Source organism: Rhinatrema bivittatum, chromosome 2 (assembly GCF_901001135.1).
Source record: "Rhinatrema bivittatum chromosome 2, aRhiBiv1.1, whole genome shotgun sequence".
Lineage (NCBI taxonomy): Eukaryota > Metazoa > Chordata > Amphibia > Gymnophiona > Rhinatrematidae > Rhinatrema > Rhinatrema bivittatum.
Genome location: NC_042616.1, coordinates 146,307,060 through 146,329,621, shown reverse-complemented (window position 1 = coordinate 146,329,621; position 22,562 = coordinate 146,307,060). Strand labels below are relative to the sequence as shown.

The window sequence follows — 22,562 nt, the reverse complement described above, 5'->3', positions numbered from 1 at the left end:
ATACTCCACCCCCCAGTCTCTCTTTTTACGAGATACTCCTATATAGGGGTAGTTTGGAAGACGTAAATCATCTAATACAACATCTGTATTTGAATGCCAAGATCTGGTAATAACACATCAATATTTAACCATGAAAGCAAGTCTGAAATCTCTACAGATCTCTTTTCTTACTGATTGGGCATTAATATAAGCTAGACAGAGAAGTGGCATTTGTAATCAATGAGTATGAAAGAATACTAGGATAAACAAAAATCCTATGACAGGGAAATGCATACTTGTATTTGATATTAGCCATTTCTCCATGAAGGCCTCAACTTATTACTGAAATAGTGGTACTGCAATCTGTAGCCACCGACAGACATGATAGTAAATAAAACCCAAAAATCAACTTTATGAAAAACTAAAATTACAATACATTTTTGACAGAATCTCCTGGACCCACAAAGGGATGGGTCTGCTGGCAGGGTCCTGCCTAGGGGCCTCACGGAGAGAAAGGGGCAACGCTGGATATCATCGCTCATGGGGCGGGGTCTCCTTAGCTCTGGCGGCAGATCAGGAGGCAAGCATGAACATTAACAGCTTCCAGCAATCAGTATAAACTGAATAGCACTAGTTGAAAGCAACATTCAAAGCAGGTCAGAGACCATAAACTGCACCATGCAGACAACATCCACTTAGGAGTCGAAGATGAGGGGCCAAAAAATGCACAACCCAGGAACTGAAAAGTACAAATGAAGTTAGGCAGAAGAAAATAAGAAGAACAAAAGAGGATAAGTGTTGCTTGAGGATAGAGAAGAACAAATCTCCACCCTGAACAGCCATACTAGGTCTACAAAAGGAAAGAGCCTGCGTCATTTTTCTCCTGCTACCACGACCGTAGTATGTTTCACTGCTTCAAAGCTGGTGTTTAAAATCCTGGTCTCTCAGATGGAATAAGCACAAAATTGAGAGAATTTATTTCAGCATTGAGTGCATGTTATTAGCACCATTTATAAGCCAAGCAAGATTAAACTCATTGACGCAAGCCATTAAAATATACACACACAGCCAAGTTCCAGTTTAAGCTATTGGTCACCAGATACTAAGTTATCAAACACAGGAGAATATAAAGTTACTACAAAAACATACTAGCAGATGTCAAAACTAGTAACCATAAGATGATCATGTTTGCACACTGAACATGTATACAGCCCCTGAGGCAGCCACGCTGTGGGGAAACTCGGCCGGAGTCGGGCTACATTTTAATAAAATATTTTTTTTATCAATATATTTTTAAACACACTTGGACATCTGGCATCTATTTTATTTTTTCCAACCTGATGGCTTTCATAGATCACCTTCCTTTTTGTTTATTGAAACCAATACACAGTGCCTCATCTTGATAATAATGGGTACAGGGAGATATAACCATCAATAAAGATGTTGTCCAATTGATTTTTAAATACCTCAATCAAAGATGCCTCAATTAGATCTTTTAGTAAACTACGTAGAAGCTCCATCTGCAATAAAAAAAAATGTTTCCCTTTATTCTGAAGTAAATGATTTTAATGATTTTATACCCTTTTAGTATTTAATATTTATCTTATTGCTGTTTTTAACTTTCTGAATCTTTAAATGTTTAAATTTTAATACTTTATTTTGTTTTTATTTTATTAAGAAATTATGTATTTATATATTTTCTTTTAATTTTGGAAATGCAAATATTTTTAAATGAATATTTGATAACAAATGTAAACCGATGTGATATGTTCTCATGAACACCAGTATATAAAAATTAATAAATAATAATAATCTTTTATCAGAGTTAACCTATGCCCTTCTGGATATATTACTTTTTGATCTCTTTAGATATGTCACATTGTATTGTTTTAATATGTGCTCTCTAAATCTCACCCATCAAATGTGGAAGCAACCAGAACAGTACTAGTTCCATCATCAGCCTTACAAACATATTACACAATTATATTAGCTCCTGTTCCCTTATTCATACATCCCAGGACCTTTGAGGCCTTGCAAATGCTACTTTACTCTTATTTACAGCCTCCAGTTTCCTGCAGCAGATTCTTCAAGATTCTGCAGTAAGAGTTAGCAAATTCTATAGTATTCAAAATTCTGCAGCAAATGTGAGACATTTTCATACTTTTGCATAGATTAATCTCTCACTTTTTCAATTAAAAGTATTTTTTAGTAATCTCATTTCTTAATATTTTAACTACGTAGATAAAATGCAAAATTTACCAAGTACAAAAATCAACTACTTATCAAGTAGACAGTTACAAACTTAACTGTTTAAAATGAAATACAATGCAACCATCTTTTTTTCAAAGAAAGTACTTGTCTTTCTATGTATATGAGTTTATGTATGCCGAAAATGTCCTATCAGCAGTTTATCATGCTGTTAATTACATAGAAAAATACATGCACATATATAGGGGTAGATTTTATAAAATTTACGCGCGCACTTTTGTTCGTGCACCAGGCGCAAACAAAAGTACACTGGATTTTATAAGATACGCACGTAGTCGCGCGTATCTTATAAAATCCGGGGTCGGCGCACGCAAGGGGGTGCACATTTGTGCAACCTGCGCGCACTGAGCCCGGCGCGCGCTGCCTGTTCCTTCCACCTCCCCTCACCTTCCCCTACCTAACCGACCCCCCCCCCCCCCCCGGCCCTATCTAAACCCCCCCTACCTTTGTTGGCAGATTTACGCCTGCCGAAAGCAGGTGTAAATCTGCGCGCCATCACGCAACCCGGGGGGTGGTCCGGAGGCCTCGACCACGCCCCCGGGCCAGCATCATGCCCAACACGCCTCCCGCCCACCCCGACACACCCCCTTTGCAAAGCCCCGGGACTTGTGCGCGCTGCTGAGCCTATGCAAAATAGGCTTGGCGCGCACGGGGGGGGGGGGGGGGGGGGGGGGAGAGGGTTTGGGGTAGGTTTTCGGGGGGGATATGCGCGTACCCCTTTGAAAATCTACCCCAAAAATACATGCACATATAGTGAACACATAAAAGATACAAAAAGGAGTTGAATTAGCACATGTTTGAAATCTGTGAAAAATAGTACCAGTCGTCAAGGCATCTATCAGTTGAAATTAATGATCTCTCTGCCAGCTGAGGGACACCGGCAGTCAGAGACTGCCAACACATTCAGGTCTTTGTAGCTGGTATATGGTTGGCCACATATGCATGTGCAAGAACGTTTATATAAAAATTCTCTTATGTTCTCAGAGTGCATCTCTTCTCCTTTGCTCTGTCTGCTCCAGACTCAGGTTCATCATCTTCCCCTCTGTTTAAAAATGTATATCCCTATCTGAAATACTAGGTGGGTTACAATAAGACATTTATAATAGCATAACCAAAACAAAGAACAAGACAATAATCTAAAACAATCAAAAAACAAGGACATTCAACAATAAATCAAACACAAAAAATAATAATTACCTCTAAAAGGATAGAAAAACTGCTTACGTGCAGAGTCAAAGCAAAAAAGTTCCTGAGGCATCTGTGAAATTGATAACTAAGTACATAAAATTGAGCAGTAACTAAGTGTTGAATTCCTGCTTAAACAAATAGACTTAGGAAGATGCTGAAGGCCTATCTATCAATAGAATAGACAGGTGAATTTTAAAAGCCTGGCACTCGCAAATACCGGGAAATGCGTGTGGCCCGGATATGCGTAGTTTAGAAAAAGCTCGATATGCGCGGAAGTGCTGGGCTCAGAAAAAAGGGAGGTCCAGGGGCTGGCCGGGACAGCCCCATAAGATGCTGTCCCAGGGAAGTACGCACTGGCAGCTGTCCAGCGTGCGGAACTTACTCCTGCTCCATTGAGCGGGTAAGTTCATTCACACAATAATTACACTAGATAGGTACGCAAGCATGCTATAAAATCGTTATCTCCGTGTGCGCGCACCAGGAACCGCATGCACATGGACAAACACATGGGCCTTTTAAAATCTAACTTTTTGATTTTTAATTCAATTAGTAAATCATTCCAGAGTGAAGGACCCTGTTCCCTGCAGGCTGCTTGTGAGGGAGGGGCTTATGCAGGAAGCAGAGAGAGCAGAGACAAAGCAGGCACCTGGTAGCTTTCTTCAAATGACTGAATTAGGTGGTGGGGAGCTTTAGATTTTTTGATTGTGCAGCAACAAGCCTAATTATGCAGTTTCTCCAGATGCTGCAGAATCGCGGGAACCTAGATACATTGCTCTTATCTCATTTATAGTATTTCTACTATCTGGATGCCCAGGTCTTTATCTGGCTCATAGGTGACAAATTTCCCTTTACAGTCAATAAAACATTTATATTTGTTCCACAAAAAAAAACGATCTTACATTTGAACAGCATTTGAGATTTCATAGCCTGTTCCTTTAATTAATTTATTCAAATTCCCTTACAGCTTTTCAGTATTTTATGGATGTCACACCACTAGTTTTATAGTGTCCACAACAAAATTCTTGTCACTTTTAATATCTCTAATAGCTTTATCTATGTTATAGTAAAAATTAGGATGTGGTAAACATGACGTTTTGTAATATGCATAGGCACCGATGATCTGTTCATAGAGACAGAGAACATGATGGCAGACAATGACAGCAAGGTCCATTTAGTCTGACCATTTTCCCATTGTGTTCTAATAATGCAGATTCTGCCAAGCCCTCTGGCTTTACCCTTGCTTCACAACTAATCCTGTCTTTATCCTATACACTTTCTTGAATTTCAATACCATTTTTGCCTCTAGTGATAAACTGTTTAATATTCTGCTTGTCAAACAGGACTGTTTGGAAATCCTATTTCATGTACCTTGGTACAGAGGCTGTAAAACTTAAATCAGAAAATACTTCCCAAAGATCTTTAAATTTATGATATGCACAGTAGCTCATGTAGTACCAACACTTCCCACTTAAACAAAAACAAACAAAAAGGAATTTTTCAATCATTTCAAGCTGTCCCCTTTGTGTATCCCATCTCTGTTAAATATTTACCAACTACTTTGTTTGCTTTCTGCAAAGCAGTATTACTTTTTTTCATCTATGCAATTACTTAATTCTTATTTGGTTGTATTTCAAAAGGAAATTAACATACCTTTTTTTTGTATATTTTGTTTCTGTTTTCCAACCAGTCATCCATCTGTTCTTCAATCTCTTCAATGCTACCTCCCTGATCATATGATGGTACATATGCACTGGCTTCTGAAACTGTATAGACTGGAAATTCCGATTTTGGTTTTTTGATCTTGGATTTTTTCTCTTCTGCAAAATGAGATCAAATATAGAACAAAATATATATGGGTTCTAAATGAACTCTAAAATGCCTATCCCTACATTGTGCATACAACAGAAAAAAAAAATTATAGGCCCAATTTTTAATGCCCCTCGCACGCATAAAACAGGGGTTATGCGCAAAAGAGTTGGGTCTCAGCTGAGGGGCAGACCGGGGGGGGGGGGGGGGGGGGGGGGGGGGGGGGCGGGGCAAGGCTAGAAGCGCCCAGTACAGCGGCCATTTGCTGCTGAGCTGGCGCGTGCAGTTTGCTATAGCTCCTTTACGGGAGCAAAAGGTAAAAAAAAAAAAAAAAGGGTTACCTAGGGTAGGTATAGGGGGGCGGGTAGGATAGGGGAAGGGAGGTTAGGGAAGTTCCCTCCCAGTCTGCTCCTTAATTGGAACAGACTGGGAGGGAACTGGGGAAGCCGGATGATGTGTCTCCTCGCAATTTTTGCCTATGTCTGCCCCCCTTGTGCGCACCGCTCGCAATTTTATAACATGCGCGCACTGGCACACGTTATAAAATTGTGCACGCGCCTGGTAGCATGCGCGTTTTTTAAAATGCCAGTATTGCATGATATGACTGTGAATATATTATAAATAAAAAAAAAATTTGGAATATTTAAGTTTCAGAAATGATAAATGATCGAAACTATATCAAATTTTATAGAGTGGACAGTCACATGCTGGACCTGGGCACTTAAACAGTGTGGGGTCAGAGCTTTAATAATCATAAGTCCAAGTGCTCTTAAATAAATGTCCTAAGTCTTCAGTGCTAATGTCGGCCAAAAAGTGCTCAACAAAAATAAAAAAAATATTTTTTGAAGTGAAAATATTCCTCACAAATTTCCAACAGCTAGTAGACCTATAAACTTATCTTATTTGTAGGAAATTCCAACATAAATCCATGTTTCTCATATCTGCTTCAAGAAAGTTACCCGTATCTTAAGTCTCTGAAACACCATGATGAACTATGTGCTGATCTTCTTAAAAATAAACTAAGTATCATAGAGACTCCTTTCGGAATTGTCTTCAAGGTAAGTTTATGGGTCCATTAGCTATTGGATATTTATGAGAAATATTTTTATTTTGAAAAATGTTTTGAGTTTTATTGAGCACCTTCTGGCATGGTATTAGCACTGAAGAGTTAAGACATTTAAGAACTGACCTATGATTAAAAAAGCTCTGATCCTACACAGCTTTAAGTGCCCGGGTCCAGCATATGATGATCCACTCTATATAATGTAATATATATTTTTTGATAATTTTTTTACTATAGATATTAATCAGAAACCAGAGAGATTTTTGGACTATTGCCAATTTAACAGCATACATAAAAAAAACAAACAAAAAAAACATGCAGGAAAAAGATTGCTTAAAAGCAAAAAAGAAAAATGTATACAAAGAAATGGAAAGCTAGATGTTATGTATAATTCTTATAACCGATAATCTAGTTCAAAAGGTAAAGTATACAGATGGCATGTATTTTCCACAAAATACAGGTTTTGCACAACCTGATGTCAGCTGCTTATGCTAACAGCGAATCACAATTACATTGACTATTGAAACTCTATTCAATGGCATCTCTTAAGTCTGAAATACCTTCAGCTTCTGCAGAATACTGAGGTCCGAATTTTGGTAGAGAGTCTAAAGCTACACACCGCATAAAGCACATCTAGCATCAGCTGCACTGGTTCCTGGATAAAAGCAGTATAAAGTTTAAAACCCTCTGCTTCATCTTAAATGTGTGAAACATAGAAACATAGAAATGACGGCAGAAGACGACCAAACAGCCCATCCAGTCTGCCCAGCAAGCTACGCAGTTTATCCATTTTTTTTTTTTTTAATCTTCCCCCCCACCCCTTTTTTTCTCCCCCTCCCCCGTCACTATTGGCTTCCAGCACCCTCCGGCCCCAATTCCCTTCCACCCCTCCACCAATGCAGAGAGCAGTGCCGTATCCGCATCCCAATGAACATCCAGTTCAATCAGGGGTAGCAACTGCCACAATAAACGGCCACACCCCTGCCCCATACTCTTACCCACCTCTGTTTTGCTTGTTTGTTTTTTGTTTTTTTGTTTTGGTTTTTTTGTTTTTTGTTTTTTTGGAGATGGCAGCCCTCCAACCTTCCGCTCCGTGAAGGTGGAACACAAACCACTGGCATCCCGCTCCGTGAATGCCTCTGTGGCTACTGCCGCTCCGTGCAGTATTTTGCTGCCTGAAGGTGGAACAACTACTTGCCACTGGCATCCCGCTCCATGAATGCCTCTGTGGCTACTGCCGCTCCGTGCAGTGTTTTACCACCTCCTCTATATTTATGCCCACTAGACTTGATGGATCCACAGTGTTTATCCCACGCCCCTTTGAAGTCTTTCACAGTGAATAAACAGGCCCTTGAGTATCTCTCCCAACTTCTTGCCTACTACAACCAGACTAGACAACTCTGATCCTCCCAAATGGTGCTTCTCTCCTTCCTCTCTCTGGCGTCTGCCAAATTGACTTGTAGAAGATTTTGGGCTTTCAGTTGCTATATACATAAAATGGGGAACAAGCTGCAGCTATCCCTTTGTCTTGAGTAGAGTTCTCACTTTTTGGAAAAAAAGCTAAGACAAGATTGTTCAAACCAGACCTCTTTCTAGACTGCCCATTAGAGAAGAAAACTTGTAATGCCACTGACTGGACTTTTGATTCCATTATGATTGCATATGATCCTGCAGCTATTATGGTCATTTTGCACCTGTAAATTTAATTCTAAGTTGAATGTAATCTTCCTTAAGACTATTCTTGGAAAAACACAGAATATCAAAAATTTGTAAATAAAACAAAACAAACAAGATACCTGAAAAGATAATCCAACTGTTATCTAAGGAATGGCTACATAGGACAGCCATCCTGGAATAATGGATTGAAACACCTATGAAAGTGTGAGTCATTCTCATGTTGTAACCACTTAACCTGCTATATCTATATTAGAAGACATTTCTTTATAGCGAAGGCTGAATTGTACAGCCTCCCAGAGGAGATGGCAGAGGCAAACCAATAACAGAATTCAGAAAACCTAGGATAAGCACAGAGAATACTTAACTGAAGAAGTGAAGGGAAAGACAGACAACAAAACTAATCTGAAAACCTGGCTATTTAAACAAGCCTTTTACAAACATAAAGATAAGGAGAAAAACAGTTGAACACCAAACTAGAAGTTATTACTTTTAACCTACAAAATGCATTTTAATGTTAAATTAAAACCGCATAATATGTTCTGAACAAATAAGCTTAACTGACACAGTTTTTGACACTAAATTGCTACCGTTCTATGATGGCACATGGTTAATTTGTAATCTATACCACTCATATTTTTCGTTAACATGCCTTTTTGTAGATGGTTATCTAACTCAACGACGGTATAGAAGATTTTTTAAATAAATAAACAAACAACAACTAGGGTCTATGTCTATTTGCACTGCAAAAGAAAGTAAACTGGCCTTATAAAATCTTAATTTCCTTGTACATTTTTTACATTCTGTCTAAAAAAAATACAAATCAAAATGCAATACAGAATTTGTTTCATTGATTTATACAACATACTCTACACTGTGTGAAAATTATAGAAATATTCCAGAAGAAATTAAAAACAAAAAAAAAATGATTCTGCTAGTTTTCTCCTTCTACATTCTCTAGCTTTTACCACTGACTTTTTGCAGCATTTGGCAACCTCGAGATCACATATAATTATCTCAAAATGTCTCCTTTCCTTTTTTGCGTGTAACAGTATCTTCTGCACCCCAAGTGTACAGAAGAGCAAAAGGGGTGCTCAGGGAGAACAAGGAAACAGAAAAATAATGAATTCTTTGCCTCAATCTTCACAGAGGAGAATACTGAGAACATACATATTTATTTGCTTTTAAATACAGACATTCATGGGTACATCATGCCGGTTTACAATATAACTGAAGGAGGAACATACAAAAACCAGGGTGGGGGGAGGGGTGCAGCTAGGAAGAGAGAAGGGGCGAGAGAAGAGAGGGAAAAAGAGGAAGAGGAGAATAGGAACAGTACCTGATGGAAAAACAACCAAAGAACATATGTAACCTTGCAAATTATACACTCAAAAAGGGACTGTGTATAACATTATACTCTGTGGATAACCTTATACACCTTATATAAATTATACACTCCAAAAAGCACTATATACAACAATATACATTATCTTTAACTAGTACAATCAGAAGACACTCTATATGACAATACAAATTATACGTTCAGAAAGGCAACTATATATATATATATATATATATACAAGCCGTTAAGCCTGTTAAAACAGGCTACATTAAATTTTTTTTCAGTCCATTTTCGAACACAGCACCCTTCTACACTTTTTCTCCCTCACTCCCCCTTCTCCTCGTTCACTCACCCCCCTTCCCTCCACTCAGTCTTACTCACCCTCTGTCTCCCACTGCCTCCTTCCCCCTCACTCTCACCCCCCTCCCCTCAGTCACTCCCACCTCCCCTCCCCTTCCCTCAGTCACTCCTCACCCTCTCTCAATCCCATCCCCTCTCCCTCAGCCCTCCTCCACTCTTTTTCTCTGCTCCACAACTTCTTACCCTTCCACTTACTCACATCTGTCTTTCCCCTCCCTCTTTCCCACCTCTCACCCTCCCACTCTCCTCCCACTCTCCTCCCACCCCCTCCTCCCTCCCACTCCCTCCTCCCTTGCTACTGGCCGCCGCTGCCATATTGATATATTCAGCTGACGCTCGCTGAGACAGACGTGCTTGCCTGCATATGCGCAATAGAGCTGCTCTCTACTGCGCATTTGCGGCACATCGGTCAAGCTTTGTTTATTAGGTTGATGTATATATATACACATATATACACACACACACACACACACACACACACCTGAAACATTCTTTAATGGTAAAAATTCAGAGCAATCACAACAAATATCTGTGACAATGGAGGATGTAATGGGTGCATTGGTGCACAGGAAATTTTTTGAATCACGGGGATTAGCTAATAGCCCCATTTACATGTACTTTACATGTGAGGAGCGCTATTAGCTTCATGGTGGTTTGGACATGCTAATCCCTGTAGTGCATTGGGGATTATGGACACACATCCGAAATGCGTGTCCAACTGCGTGTAAAGCAGTGCGCTCGACTGAGTGTACTATATTGCATCGGCCTGCTTGTAAGTATGGGAGAATGAGGAATATAAAAACAATGTTTCTCCAGTGTAAAGTATCTGACATAGAAAGGCAGCTGCAAATATCAAGCAAAACCAACTCAATATGGATAAAGCAAGCCACTAACAGGAGGTGGCAGAGAAAGCCAGCCATTAGAATGGCTCGCAATAAATATAAAAGGACAGATGCGCCTCGCTTAAGGACCTCATCAAGGAAAAAGAACAGAGTCAGGGCTTAGCTGTGGCCAGTTATGTATGCTTGTAAAAAATGAAATGAAAATCTCTGTAGATGATAATGGTATGGAGGGGCACCAATGGGTCCAGAGCCTTGTGCAGGATTTCTTACACTAAGAAATACTAGAAACAGCTGACAAATTTCAGCAGAGAAGTACCGCTCACATAGCTAGTAAAGTTATATTAGGGGGCTGAACACATCTATTGTAAATATAAAATGGATGGGTATCTTCTGTAGAGATCCTCAGATCTTGTATGAATTTAAAAGGTGCTCAGGAAGGACTCAGGACTTACTGACATTTATCTATCTATTTAAACAGGCTTATTGTCTGCTCCTTCCAGAAATTCAGTCTGTTTACACTAACACTCATAAAATAAACAATTAAAATATGGCTATCCTTTTACCCTTAGCCAAAACAAAGTCCAAAATTAGAATAATGGTATGATATCAAAAGAAAAAACAAAATAAAAAATCCCTCTGTAATTCATCACTCCAAATTTACTATCAGCGAACAAAATAATGAATTATAAATTCAATATATTCAAACACACATCATAATTAAGGAACCTTCTTAACAATATGCTACTCACTTTGCTGTAAGCTCTCAATATAACTGAACAGTTACAAGTCCCATTATGGACAAACTTTCACTGTCCAAATATATAACGTGTTTTTCTTTGTTATGCAATTAAAAATAAAAAGTCAATAATTTCATGAACTTCAAATGTAGAAAGTGTATACTTTAACTTGACAATCACTGCACATGTACACTGAAAAATGTACAATGGATATATAGGTAACACTTATCTTATAAGGTGTGCATTCACATTGTATCAAAAAACATCTCCAACACGAGCTGTGTTTCGGAAAACTCCTGCTTCAGGGGGAGGTTGGAACAGCATATCTGCACATCATATCACTGATAGAAACTTGCCAGTGGTATAACAGTGTCTGCAGGGAAGGCTAACCTGTGGTTTCCATCACTGTTATGTGCAGACATGATGTTTCAATCTCTCCTTGAAGCAGGAAGTTTCCAAAACAGCTTGTGTTGGGGGCATTTGAGGATACAATGTGAATGCATACTTTATAAGGTAAGTAATATCTTTTCTTGTTTTATTTTCTTTAGTTCTTTAATGCTCTTTACATTTTTTCCTTTTCTCTTCCCTCTCTAATAGAAATATTGGGGACAAATTGCTAGTAATTATTTGTATATTTTTTATATATTCTTTTCTTATAGTATTATAACTGTGGAATCTTTCTATAAAAAAAGATTATCTTGTACTATATTTTGAAATTAATAAAGTATGGAAAAATATGCTGGGCAATTGGAGAACCCATATTCCCCATCTGAGTCAGATTTTAAAGCTGTTGCATAAAATGGGTACGAAGAAAGAAGATTTCATATGGGGGCCAGTTGAACAGTAAGCATCTGAGGAAGAAAAACAAGCAGTGCAAACAGCCTTGGCCTTGAGTCCAGAGAGGGATGGCTTCTTGGAAATGCAGTTCTCAGCTACTGCTAGGTATGCTAACTGAAGTCTTTGGCAGGTATTTGTGTGTTTTATATACCGCCATTCCATGTGAGAATCACTAGTTCATAATGGTGTACAGGTTAGGTACTCAAATAATGAAAACAGAGGTAGACATATGTACAGATTGTATTTAAATGTTTCCCCAGATTACAATGTGTGCATTCAAAGACAGATACATTTAGGAAAATGTAACTGGGATAAGAGGAGTTAGGAGTGGGGGTAAAGATCAATCCATTTTAGGTTTTCTGACTTATGGAGAACTGGAGGCATCTTCCAGACAGTAGGCAGTTTTGAATAGCCAGGTCTTCAACTCACTCTTGAATTTTTTTATGTCTGTTATAGTTTGTAGGTCCTCTGATATGGAGTTCCATAGTTTTGGTCCAGCGACTGAAATCACTCTCTCTCTAGTTTGTGTTAGATGAGAGTTTTTTTATGGTCGGGATTTCTATGAGGCATTTATTTTGTGACCTGAGCATTCATTCGTGATGAAATATGTGGTTTAAATGTTATTCCCAACAGATTGTTATTCGGATTCATATAATTGAAAATTATGGTGAGTACTTTATAGACTATTCTTCATTGTACAGTGAGCCAATGTAGAGCAATCAGCGTTGAGGTGATGTGGTCAGGTTTCCGTTTTCTAGACAGTCTAGCTGCAGCATTTTGCAGTAGCCGAAGAGATTTTAGGTGACTGGATGGGATACCCAGAAGTAGGGAGTTACAGTAATCAAGGTTAGAGAATATTAGAGATTGTAAAACCATTTTGAAATCTCTTGTGTTTAGAAGAGGTTTAAATCTGTCCAAGATTCATAACTTGTAGAAACCAGATTTGATCAGTTTGCTAATATGGGTTTTCATCAATTTGAACTCCTAGATCTCTCACTTGATTTGATGGGGTTAATTGGCAATTTCCGAAGTTAGTCCCTGGTGGAACAGATTTAGGTGGATTTCGGCTCAGCCAGATTAATTCAGTTTTGATGGGGTTGATCTCTAAATTTCATTTGTGCAAGCTCTTCTTTTATTGTGACCATATAATCAGAGATAAGTAATGCAGATTTATCAAATGATTTTGTTATTGGTATGTAAAATTGCAGATTGTCAGCATATAGAAAGAGGTATATTCCAAGTTCTGTTAGTAATTTGCACAAGGGTAGCATGTATATATTAAATAGAGTTGCAAATAGTGCAGATCCTTGTGGAACGCCTGTAGAGCATTGGAATGCATCAGGTAAGCGATTGTTGTGTTTAACTTGAAAGGATATGTTTGTAAGGAATGCAGTGAACGTTTTAAGTACATTTCCTTCAATACCTACGTTTCTCAGTTGTCAGCAAAGTTGGTTAAGGTCAACAATATCGAAGGCTGCTGTGAGGTCAATCAACACCAGGCAGTATGATTTATTGGAGTCAAAGCCCCGTAACATAGGGTCAGTTAGGGATTATTGAAGAGTTTCCGTAGAGTGATTTTTTTTTTCAAAATCTGAATTGGTTAGGGTACAAGGTTTTATTATCTTCTAGATGAGATAAGAATTGGTTAAGAGCTGCTTTTTCAAGAATTTTTGGGATGAAGGTTATGTTGGAGATTGGTCGGTAGTTGTCCCAATCGTCAATCTTCCTGCTTTATTCTTTAAGATTGGTTTTATTACTGCCTGTTTTAGGCTATTGGGCATATTTCCTTCTGCAAATTCAAGATTGACTAGTGTTGTGATTGTGGTGGTTATGGTTTGGTTAACTTCTTTCAGTGAAGAGGCAGGGATCAAGTCAAGTGGATGAGAAGCTGGCTTCAGTTTAGTTATGATTTTGCTAATCTCCAGTTTTAAGACTGTGTCAAATGTTGACCATTTATCATGTGCATTAACGTGATCCGATGTGTTATTAGGGCAGGTATATGTGATTTGCTGTTTCAACCTCTGAATTTTTTCAGTTAGTGTTGTAGCGTAGTCATTACATGAAGTTCTTGTGAAGTTCTTGTTTGTAGATGGAGTGCAGAAGGATCTTTTAATAGATTCTTAACTGTTTCGAATAGTGGTTTAGAGTTGAAGACAACTTTGTGTATTTGTTTTGCATGATAGGCTTTTTTAGTTTTATTTGTTAGAGTTCTGCAGTGTGATAGGTATGATTTGTATTTTCTCAGAGAGTCTGATGAGGTTTTTTCGCCAGATTTTTTCAAGTTTTCTAAGATTTTTTTTTTTCTTTCAATTCTTTATTATTCTATGGGTTTATTTTTCTGAGAGTATCATAATTTTTGTTTGCAGTTTTGGTTTGAGTTGGGCTGTGTATCTGCTATTTCTTTCAACATTTTTTCCCATGAATCAAATGCCTCATCACAGCTGTTTAGATTTAGGTTGTTGATTTTGGTCTCTAGTGCGATTGTTAGTGTTTCAGTAATGATTATCCTTCTGAATGTTTGAGGGTTTTTGATTTCAGGGCTCATCACTGAATGATTTTTGTATATTAACTGCTTAAATTAGGGGGTGGTCTGACCAAGGAATTATTTTGTGCTTGGTATTTATACTGTAATTATTGGAATTTGCGAAGATGAGGTCAAGAGTATTGCCTGATTTATGGGTGGCCTCAGAGATATGTTGAGTCCATCCTAAGAACAAGAGAGCAACCATAAGCCCCTAGGCTTCTGGTCCCGGAAATAGCCCATAGCTATGGAGCAATATACACCCTCTGAACAAAAATTGCTAGCATGTAATTGGGCACTAGGGGATACAAAACAGCTGTCCACCGGACAAGACACCCATCATGAAATTGGCACAGAGCACTCATAAGACCCACAAAATGGGCCATGCTCAGCAAAGAAGCATTGTCAAATGGAAATAGTATATCATGGAGCATACAAAGCCAGGGCAGCAAGGGGTAGCAGTACTGCATGAAAAGTAGCTGAGCTTCCCTCAGCCAGGGATCCACAGGACCAGCCTATGCCTGAAATGGGTTCACCCATTTCACTGAGCTCTCCCATGTCCTGGGGAGTACCATATAACAAAATACAGGAGGAAGAAAGAGTGAGTGTAAGGTTCATGGATGGTTCTGCTCGGTACCTAGATAGGAAACTGTGTGGGACAGCTGTGACAGGAAGGGGTGGTGGTGGTGGTGGTGGTGTGTGTGTGTGTGTGTGGGGGGGGGGGGGGGGGGGTTCAGTAAAGGCAGGATTCAGGACTGACAGAAGGCGGAGAGGGCTCAGGAACAAGGCCAGAAAAGCACATGTAGACTGGACCACTGAGGCAGCAGCAAGATAAAGCTGGTAGCGCACTGAAGAGCAGAACCAGGAACCATAATGGCACAGGACCAAGCATCAGGATCTATTGCTCAGGAACTCACAAGGGAACTGAGGCTACTTTTATTTTCGAGTAACAGTGATGTCATTAGTATGAACTGCAGGAAGTCCTAGAGGCTGGGCCTATATATCTGAGGATAACCAATGGGACAGTGCTATACCGGGGTACAAATTATATCGCAATGACAAAGGAGCACTCGGGAGGAGGTGTGGCACTTTATGTCCGGGATGGCATAGAGTCCAACAGGATAAACATCCTGCATGAGACTAAATACAAAATTGAATCTTTATGGGTAGAAATCCCTTGTGTGTTGGGGAAGACTATAGTGATAGGGGTATACTACTGTCCACCTGGTCAAGATGGTGAGACGGACAGTGAAATGCTAAGAGAAATTAGGGAAGCTAACCAAATTGGTAGTGCAGTAATAATGGGAGACTTCAATTACCACTATATGAAAACAGTTAATTAAGTGCAACGAACTACACTTGTCTCACAAAACAAACGTCGCATAAATAATAATTTTTTTAATTTTTTTAATGTGCATAGAGTTTATCTAGAACAGTGGACCATCATAACACCCTTGGTTATTTAGGCAGTAAGCCACACTTTTAACCTTACAGGGTCATGTTTAATCATCGGTCCATTAAATGTCTTTTTACTTCTTTAATTAAATATTCTCTTTTTTTCTTTTTCTCTTTTGTAATTAATAAAATCTTTTGAAATCTTTTGCAGTATATTTAAAGACGGAATTGCCTTACTTGTGCGGAGCGCCGCTGCGCTTCCGACCTTTGTATCCTGTGCCGCTGCGCTATTATCTCCAGCGCTATCGTGCTTTGTAGGCAAAAATGCTCCTAGATTTTGTATTGAAAAGATGAACTTCCGATTAAATGTGCTCACACACTTTAGAGCTCCTGCAGTCCGACGTACGTTTCGCGGTTTGCGCTGCTTCAGGGACTGATCGGAAAGTTGTAGGGTCTAGGCTTGAAAAAGTGCAAGGTTAATTCCCGCCGTAATTTAAATGCTGCTATCCAGTTCATATGGTATTTAATATCGCATTCAGCCGCCTGGTTCTCTTGTTGGCGTTCTGCTGTGTTACATTTACTTCTTACCGCATTCAGCCGCCTAGTCCTCTTGTCGGCGTTCTGCACATTTAATCGGAAGTTCATCTTTTCAATACAAAATCTAGGAGCATTTTTGCCTACAAAGCACGATAGCACTGGAGATAATAGCGCAGCGGCACAGGATACAAAGGTCGGAAGCGCAGCGGCGCTCCGCACAAGTAAGGCAATTCCGTCTTTAAATATACTGCAAAAGATTTCAAAAGATTTTATTAATTACAAAAGAGAAAAAGAAAAAAAGAGAATATTTAATTAAAGAAGTAAAAAGACATTTAATGGACCGATGATTAAACATGACCCTGTAAGGTTAAAAGTGTGGCTTACTGCCTAAATAACCAAGGGTGTTATGATGGTCCACTGTTCTAGATAAACTCTATGCACATTAAAAAAATTAAAAAAATTATTATTTATGCGACGTTTGTTTTGTGAGACTTCAATTACCCCAATATAGACTGGGTAAATGTATCGTCAGGTCACGCTAGAGAGATAACATTCCTGGATGGAATAAATGATAGCTTTATGGAGCAATTGGTTCAGGAACAGACGAGAGAGGGAGCAATTTTAGATCTAATTCTCAGTGGAGCACAGGACTTGGTGAGAGAGGTAACGGTGGTGGGGCCGCTTGGCAATAGTGATCATATGATCAAATTTGATTTAATGACTGGAAAAGGAACAGTGTGCAAATCCAAGGCTCTCGTGCTAAACTTTCAAAAGGGAAACTTTGATAAAATGAGATAAATTGTTAGAAAAAAACTGAAAGGAGCAGCTACAAAAGTAAAAAATGTCCAAGAGGCGTGGTCATTGTTAAAAAATACCATTCTAGAAGCACAGTCCAGATGTATTCCACACATTAAGAAAGGTGGAAAGAAGGCAAAACAATTACCGGCATGGTTAAAAGGGGAGGTGAAAGAAGCTATTTTAGCCAAAAGATCTTCATTCAAAAATTGAAAGAAGGATCCAACAGAAGAAAATAGGATAAAGCATAAACATTGGCAAGTTAAATGTAAGACATTGATAAGACAGGCTAAGAGAGAATTTGAAAAGAAGTTGGCTGTAGAGGCAAAAACTCACAGTAAAAACTTTTAAAAATATATCCGAAGCAGAAAGCCTGTGAGGGAGTCAGTTGGACCGTTAGATGATCGAGGGGTTAAAGGGGCACTTAGAGAAGATAAGGCCATCGCGGAAAGATTAAATTCAGGAGTCTTAAAATAGATATGCGGAAGGACCATTTCAGCCCTAGCCTGATAATGAGAGATACTGGATTGAGTCCCCAGCCTGGAGACCATCATATCTGAAATGGTGGTGATAAACAAAGAGGTAGGCGATCTATGATACCTTCAGGTGAACACAAAAAAATATTCAAAAGCTAGCCAAATAGAAAAATTAGCCAGATAAACATATCCAAGTAACTTAGCTGCAGCATGGCTATGCTGCTGAATATACCTAGATAACTTATCTGGATAAACTTATCCAGCTAACTATCTTTAGACCTGCTCAATAGCTCCTCCTTATGTTCTCCCCATTATGATCCCGTCTCTCCACCACTTAGCCAGATAAATAGTTACCTAGTCAAGTAGCACCACTAAATGTGGCCGGATATTCAGACACTGCCACTTAGCTGGATAAGTCCAAACTTATCCAGCCAAGTGTTGATGAATATCAACCTCTTGATGTCTAATTTTCTTACTACTAGAAAAGTAGCAAACAGCGTCTGCCACATTGCTCAAAGTTCTTGCAGAAATCTTTAAACTAGAACTGTTATGACTTGCTTGGGAGTCTGAATATATTTAAGTAGACCAAAGACCTAGGATCTGCTTCCTGTTAAAGATTGAAGGGTATTTTGCTTGCTATTTTATGAATAGAAACTGGCTATGACACATCGTGAGGATGCAATATGCTCCTGGGATGTTGAGGTGAAGGTCTGATGAAGACCTGTGGATTGGTCCTCATCGAATGATGATAGAAAGTAATGAGAAAAGAATCATAAGCCGAGATTGATCCCTTCTGAGATTTTTCAGGCAATATCACAGGAGGGTCTTCTAGAATTTACTGTCCTTAGAAGAATTCAATTCAGGAGTCTTAAAATAGATATGCGGAAGGACCATTTCAGCCCTAGCCTGATAATGAGAGATACTGGATTGAGTCCCCAGCCTGGAGACCATCATATCTGAAATGGTGGTGATAATGTTGACATACCCAGCAAATACTATTTTGCCAATTCCAACCACATTTTCTCTACAAAGGAATTCTTTTTTTTTTGAACTGCTGGTGAGCAGCTATCAAATCGGTTTCTAAAACTTACATAGTTAATCTTTTCATTAGAAGTGATATTTGATGTGAAAGTGTTTCTCTGTGCCAAAGGAATTATATTTGTGCAGAGACTATTTTGGCGCCAACAGGTTAGCAATCACCTTGCTAGTAGACAGCACCAAGATGTTGCCTGCGTCAAAAAAGGATTTTGTTGACAGCGTTGATGCCCACAACTTTTCCTTTCTACTGCACAGACGATGACCCATTGCACTTTTTTGTGGAGGTCTTATGATATGCCCTCACTCTGTTGGCAGGCGAATAGTGTCTGCGTTGAGTGCCTATAGTGCTGAACATGAGGATCCTGCCTTCAATTTAGGTGAAGGTTCTTCAGCTTTTGAAAGCTTACTTTTGTTTCCAGAGGTTGATGGATGAGATGATTCCATGAAATTTTTCAGGGTGAGACTTCTATATCTTCTGGCCTTTGGAATATACAAGCGCAAGCAGCACAGTTTAGCATATCATGAGAAAGGCCTAAAAACCTTACAAAGAGTCATAACCATCTGAGAAACATCTGAGTTGCAGAAGAGACATGTTTCAAGCTAGTATGGCAAAAATAATAGGATAAATCAAAATTTTCTGAGCTCTGAGAGAGCATTTCCATCCTGGGGCTATCACATCATTGTTGTCCACTTATCTGGCTGACTTTATCCAACTTGTCTCATCTGCTGCTTAGATTCCTACAACCTGCTTCTCACAGGTCTCCCACTAAACCATCTATATCCTCTATAGTTTATTCAAAATTCAACTGCAAAGCTTATCTTCCTTCAAGGATATGTAATCCTTCTCAAGTCAATAAATTGACTTCAGCATACAGTTCAAATTTCTCCTGTAAGTGACTTCACTTGCCGCTCCCTCTTCTGTCTCCCCTTACACCCACTTCACAGCCTCTGTTCACTGAGCCACCTGCTCTACCTTTTGCTCTTCTCTCCAATTGTCAATTTCCAGCTCTGCAACTTTGTGCATCTTATACCTAAATTAGACTTCCAGAGTTAGTGCATCAAGTTCCCTTCTCTGGTTATATTCAAATCTCATCTAAGAATCCAACATTTTAAAGGCTGCTTTTAATCACAGCACAGTGGATAAAGGGAATAGAAAGGACAGTATCTGAATTCAAAAAAGCATGAGATAAATCACAATACCTAAGAGGGAGTTGTAGGGATTATAAAACTGAATAGTTGGGATGAAAGATACCATTACAGCCTATGATAATCAAACCCGACTGTCCATAGACTTGTTGATTTTAATCATGTTTTCTCTAATAAAACAAATAAAATACTTTAGATGCATAGATATATTTCCTAGACTAGACTGTAGTTCCAAAGAGGAAAGACTCCCTTATATATTGTACATCTAATAGTGCTATTGAAACAAATACAACAGACAATTCACTAAACCCCCAATCATAATTCCAAAGACCATTCAATCAAGGCTCCAAGCAATCAGCTCTACAACCAAAGCTCAAAGGTTAAAAAGAAAAGGGCTGGGAAGAAAAACAGTATTAAGTTCCTGGCAATTGCATCCTACCCTGTAACCATCTTACATCTCTCATATTTGAGTATTTGTGTACACATCTGAATTCTAAAGTATAAAATACAGATCATAATAAAGTTTACAATACTAAATAATTCCATTTATGCATGTATCCAAAGATAGACTTTATGGACAGGGTGACCACACAGTTTAATGTCAAGAAAGGACAAACTGAGCCAGTCCTGAGTTTACGCTATTACTTGCATGATGGTTCTGGGAAATCAGAACCACACCTCCATGAATATACTGGGGAAAAGCAAGAATGGATCATCCTCTGACATTTTATTTATTTAAAACAATTTGTAACTCACTCTTATCCAGGAGTACTAGGCAAGGTACAAAAGCAAAAACGAACAACATAGTAAAATAAACAAAAATATAACAGAACAGAGTGACACCACCACAAGGCGTAACTTTGCCAGAGAGAAGATCATAACCTCCGGACAAAGGGCCAAAGTAATGTAAACCTTTATCAAATGCAAAGACACTTAAATTCTACCAAGCAATAGGGCTTGACTTCTTTTTAAAGGAATGCAAATCTGGATTATTCCATGAATTATCAGGAAGTAAATTCCATGTTTTTGGATCAATAGATAAAGTCCTTTCTAGCATTTCATCTAGATAGAAAAATCTTGAGGGGGGGATATCCAGCAAATTGCAGCCTGATGATCTAAGGGTTTGGAAGGGATAGTAGATTTTAAGGAACTTATGGATCAAAGTTAATGCTTTGAATTAAATGCTCTATACAATTGGCAGCCAATGCAATGTGCTCAGAACTGGAGTAATATGTTCACTGTGCCAAGCATAAGTTAAGACTCATGCTGCCAAATTCTGAGTTTGCAGCAATCTCAGAAAGGTCATAGACAACCCAATATAGCTGAGTTGCAGTAACTGAGTCCGGTTAAAAGGATGGCTTGTAAAATGGTATGAAAGTAAGCAGCTTCCACTAAAAGTTTCAGATTCTACAATGGGTATATCTTAGAAAGTAAACATTTCATTACCGCCTTAATTGGAAGTTGAAAAGACATTCCAATTTAAAACTGCATCAAGAATTTTTTTTTGGGTCAAGACAGGGACAGAAAAGTCCTCAAGCTTAAACTAAAAATAAACTAATTAAAGTAAATTTCATGGGAAATGACTTGCATTACAACAGTATGTTAATGCAGCTTAGTAAATAGGCCCCTAAATATGCTAAATGAAGCAAACATATACATAGTAAACAGAGACAGATAAAGACCAAAATAGTCCATCCCTTCTGTCCAGCGTGATGTTTAGGGTTGTAACTGTTCTGCACAGCTACCCCCACGAAGAAATATTACACAAAGAGTTACCACAGGTTAACCCATTCCTTCACTTTCAACTTCTAGCCATTAGAGATCCTCTGCTTATCCTATGCTCTTATGAACTTTGCAACTGTTCTCGTCTTCACCACCTCTTCCAGGAAGGCATTAAAAACATTTCTTGACTAAGCTCCTGACCTCTTGGAGTTTCATATCATGACCTCTAGCAAAATGCTTCTCAATGATTGCTAGTAAAATTTCCAAAATGTAGGCCTTTAAATATGTGAACACCAATCCATTTTTTAAAAATCTGTCAACTATGAGATGTATATTAGATAGTTCACATAAAGGAGGTATAAATACTTACTCTGAAGTGCTTCCAGTTCAGTTTGAGCCAGAGCCTCTTCCTTCTCCTTTACTTTTTTTTCATTATAGTCCATATATAGTTGTCTGGCATCCTCCAAGAAAAAGTAAAAAATTAGTATTTAAAGACCAATTGTTAACTTACAGTTTGGGACTGGTAGCACAGCCCAGGAGTTATACACAGGGCTTTGAAAGCAGTACAGAACAAATTTAATGCCAGAAAACCATGGAAACATTTTAATGGTAGATTTATACAGAGTTTAACAGAATCAGAGCAGAAACCAGAGCTAAAAAGCTCATGTGGGATGCTCTCTTCTGCAAACAACTAGTTTACATTTAAGTTTACATACATAGAAGAGTCTCAGTTCTCCAGGCAAGGTTGAAGGGATGAACGATTTTAAACCCAAGAAACAAGGAAAGCTTCCTCAAGTCAATAAAGAGAGCCTAAGACTATAGTCTGGAGAAGTAGG

General features: G+C 38.7%; 1 protein-coding gene across 3 annotated transcripts in view; it reads right to left on the bottom strand.

Moving 5' to 3' along the window:
• The window catches only part of DNAJC1 (DnaJ heat shock protein family (Hsp40) member C1), a 652,900-nt gene that overhangs the window by 298,276 nt on the left and 332,062 nt on the right, over positions 1 to 22,562 (bottom strand). For 2 of the 3 annotated variants that reach the window (XM_029588718.1, XM_029588720.1), the window contains 3 exons: positions 22,097 to 22,187; positions 5,086 to 5,252; positions 1,446 to 1,499 (listed from right to left, as the gene is read on the bottom strand). In XM_029588718.1, the coding sequence (XP_029444578.1) occupies positions 1,446 to 1,499; positions 5,086 to 5,252; positions 22,097 to 22,187 (312 nt within the window). The remainder of the gene's footprint in view (positions 1 to 1,445; positions 1,500 to 5,085; positions 5,253 to 22,096; positions 22,188 to 22,562) is intronic. The other variant, XM_029588719.1, reaches the window with a different exon arrangement.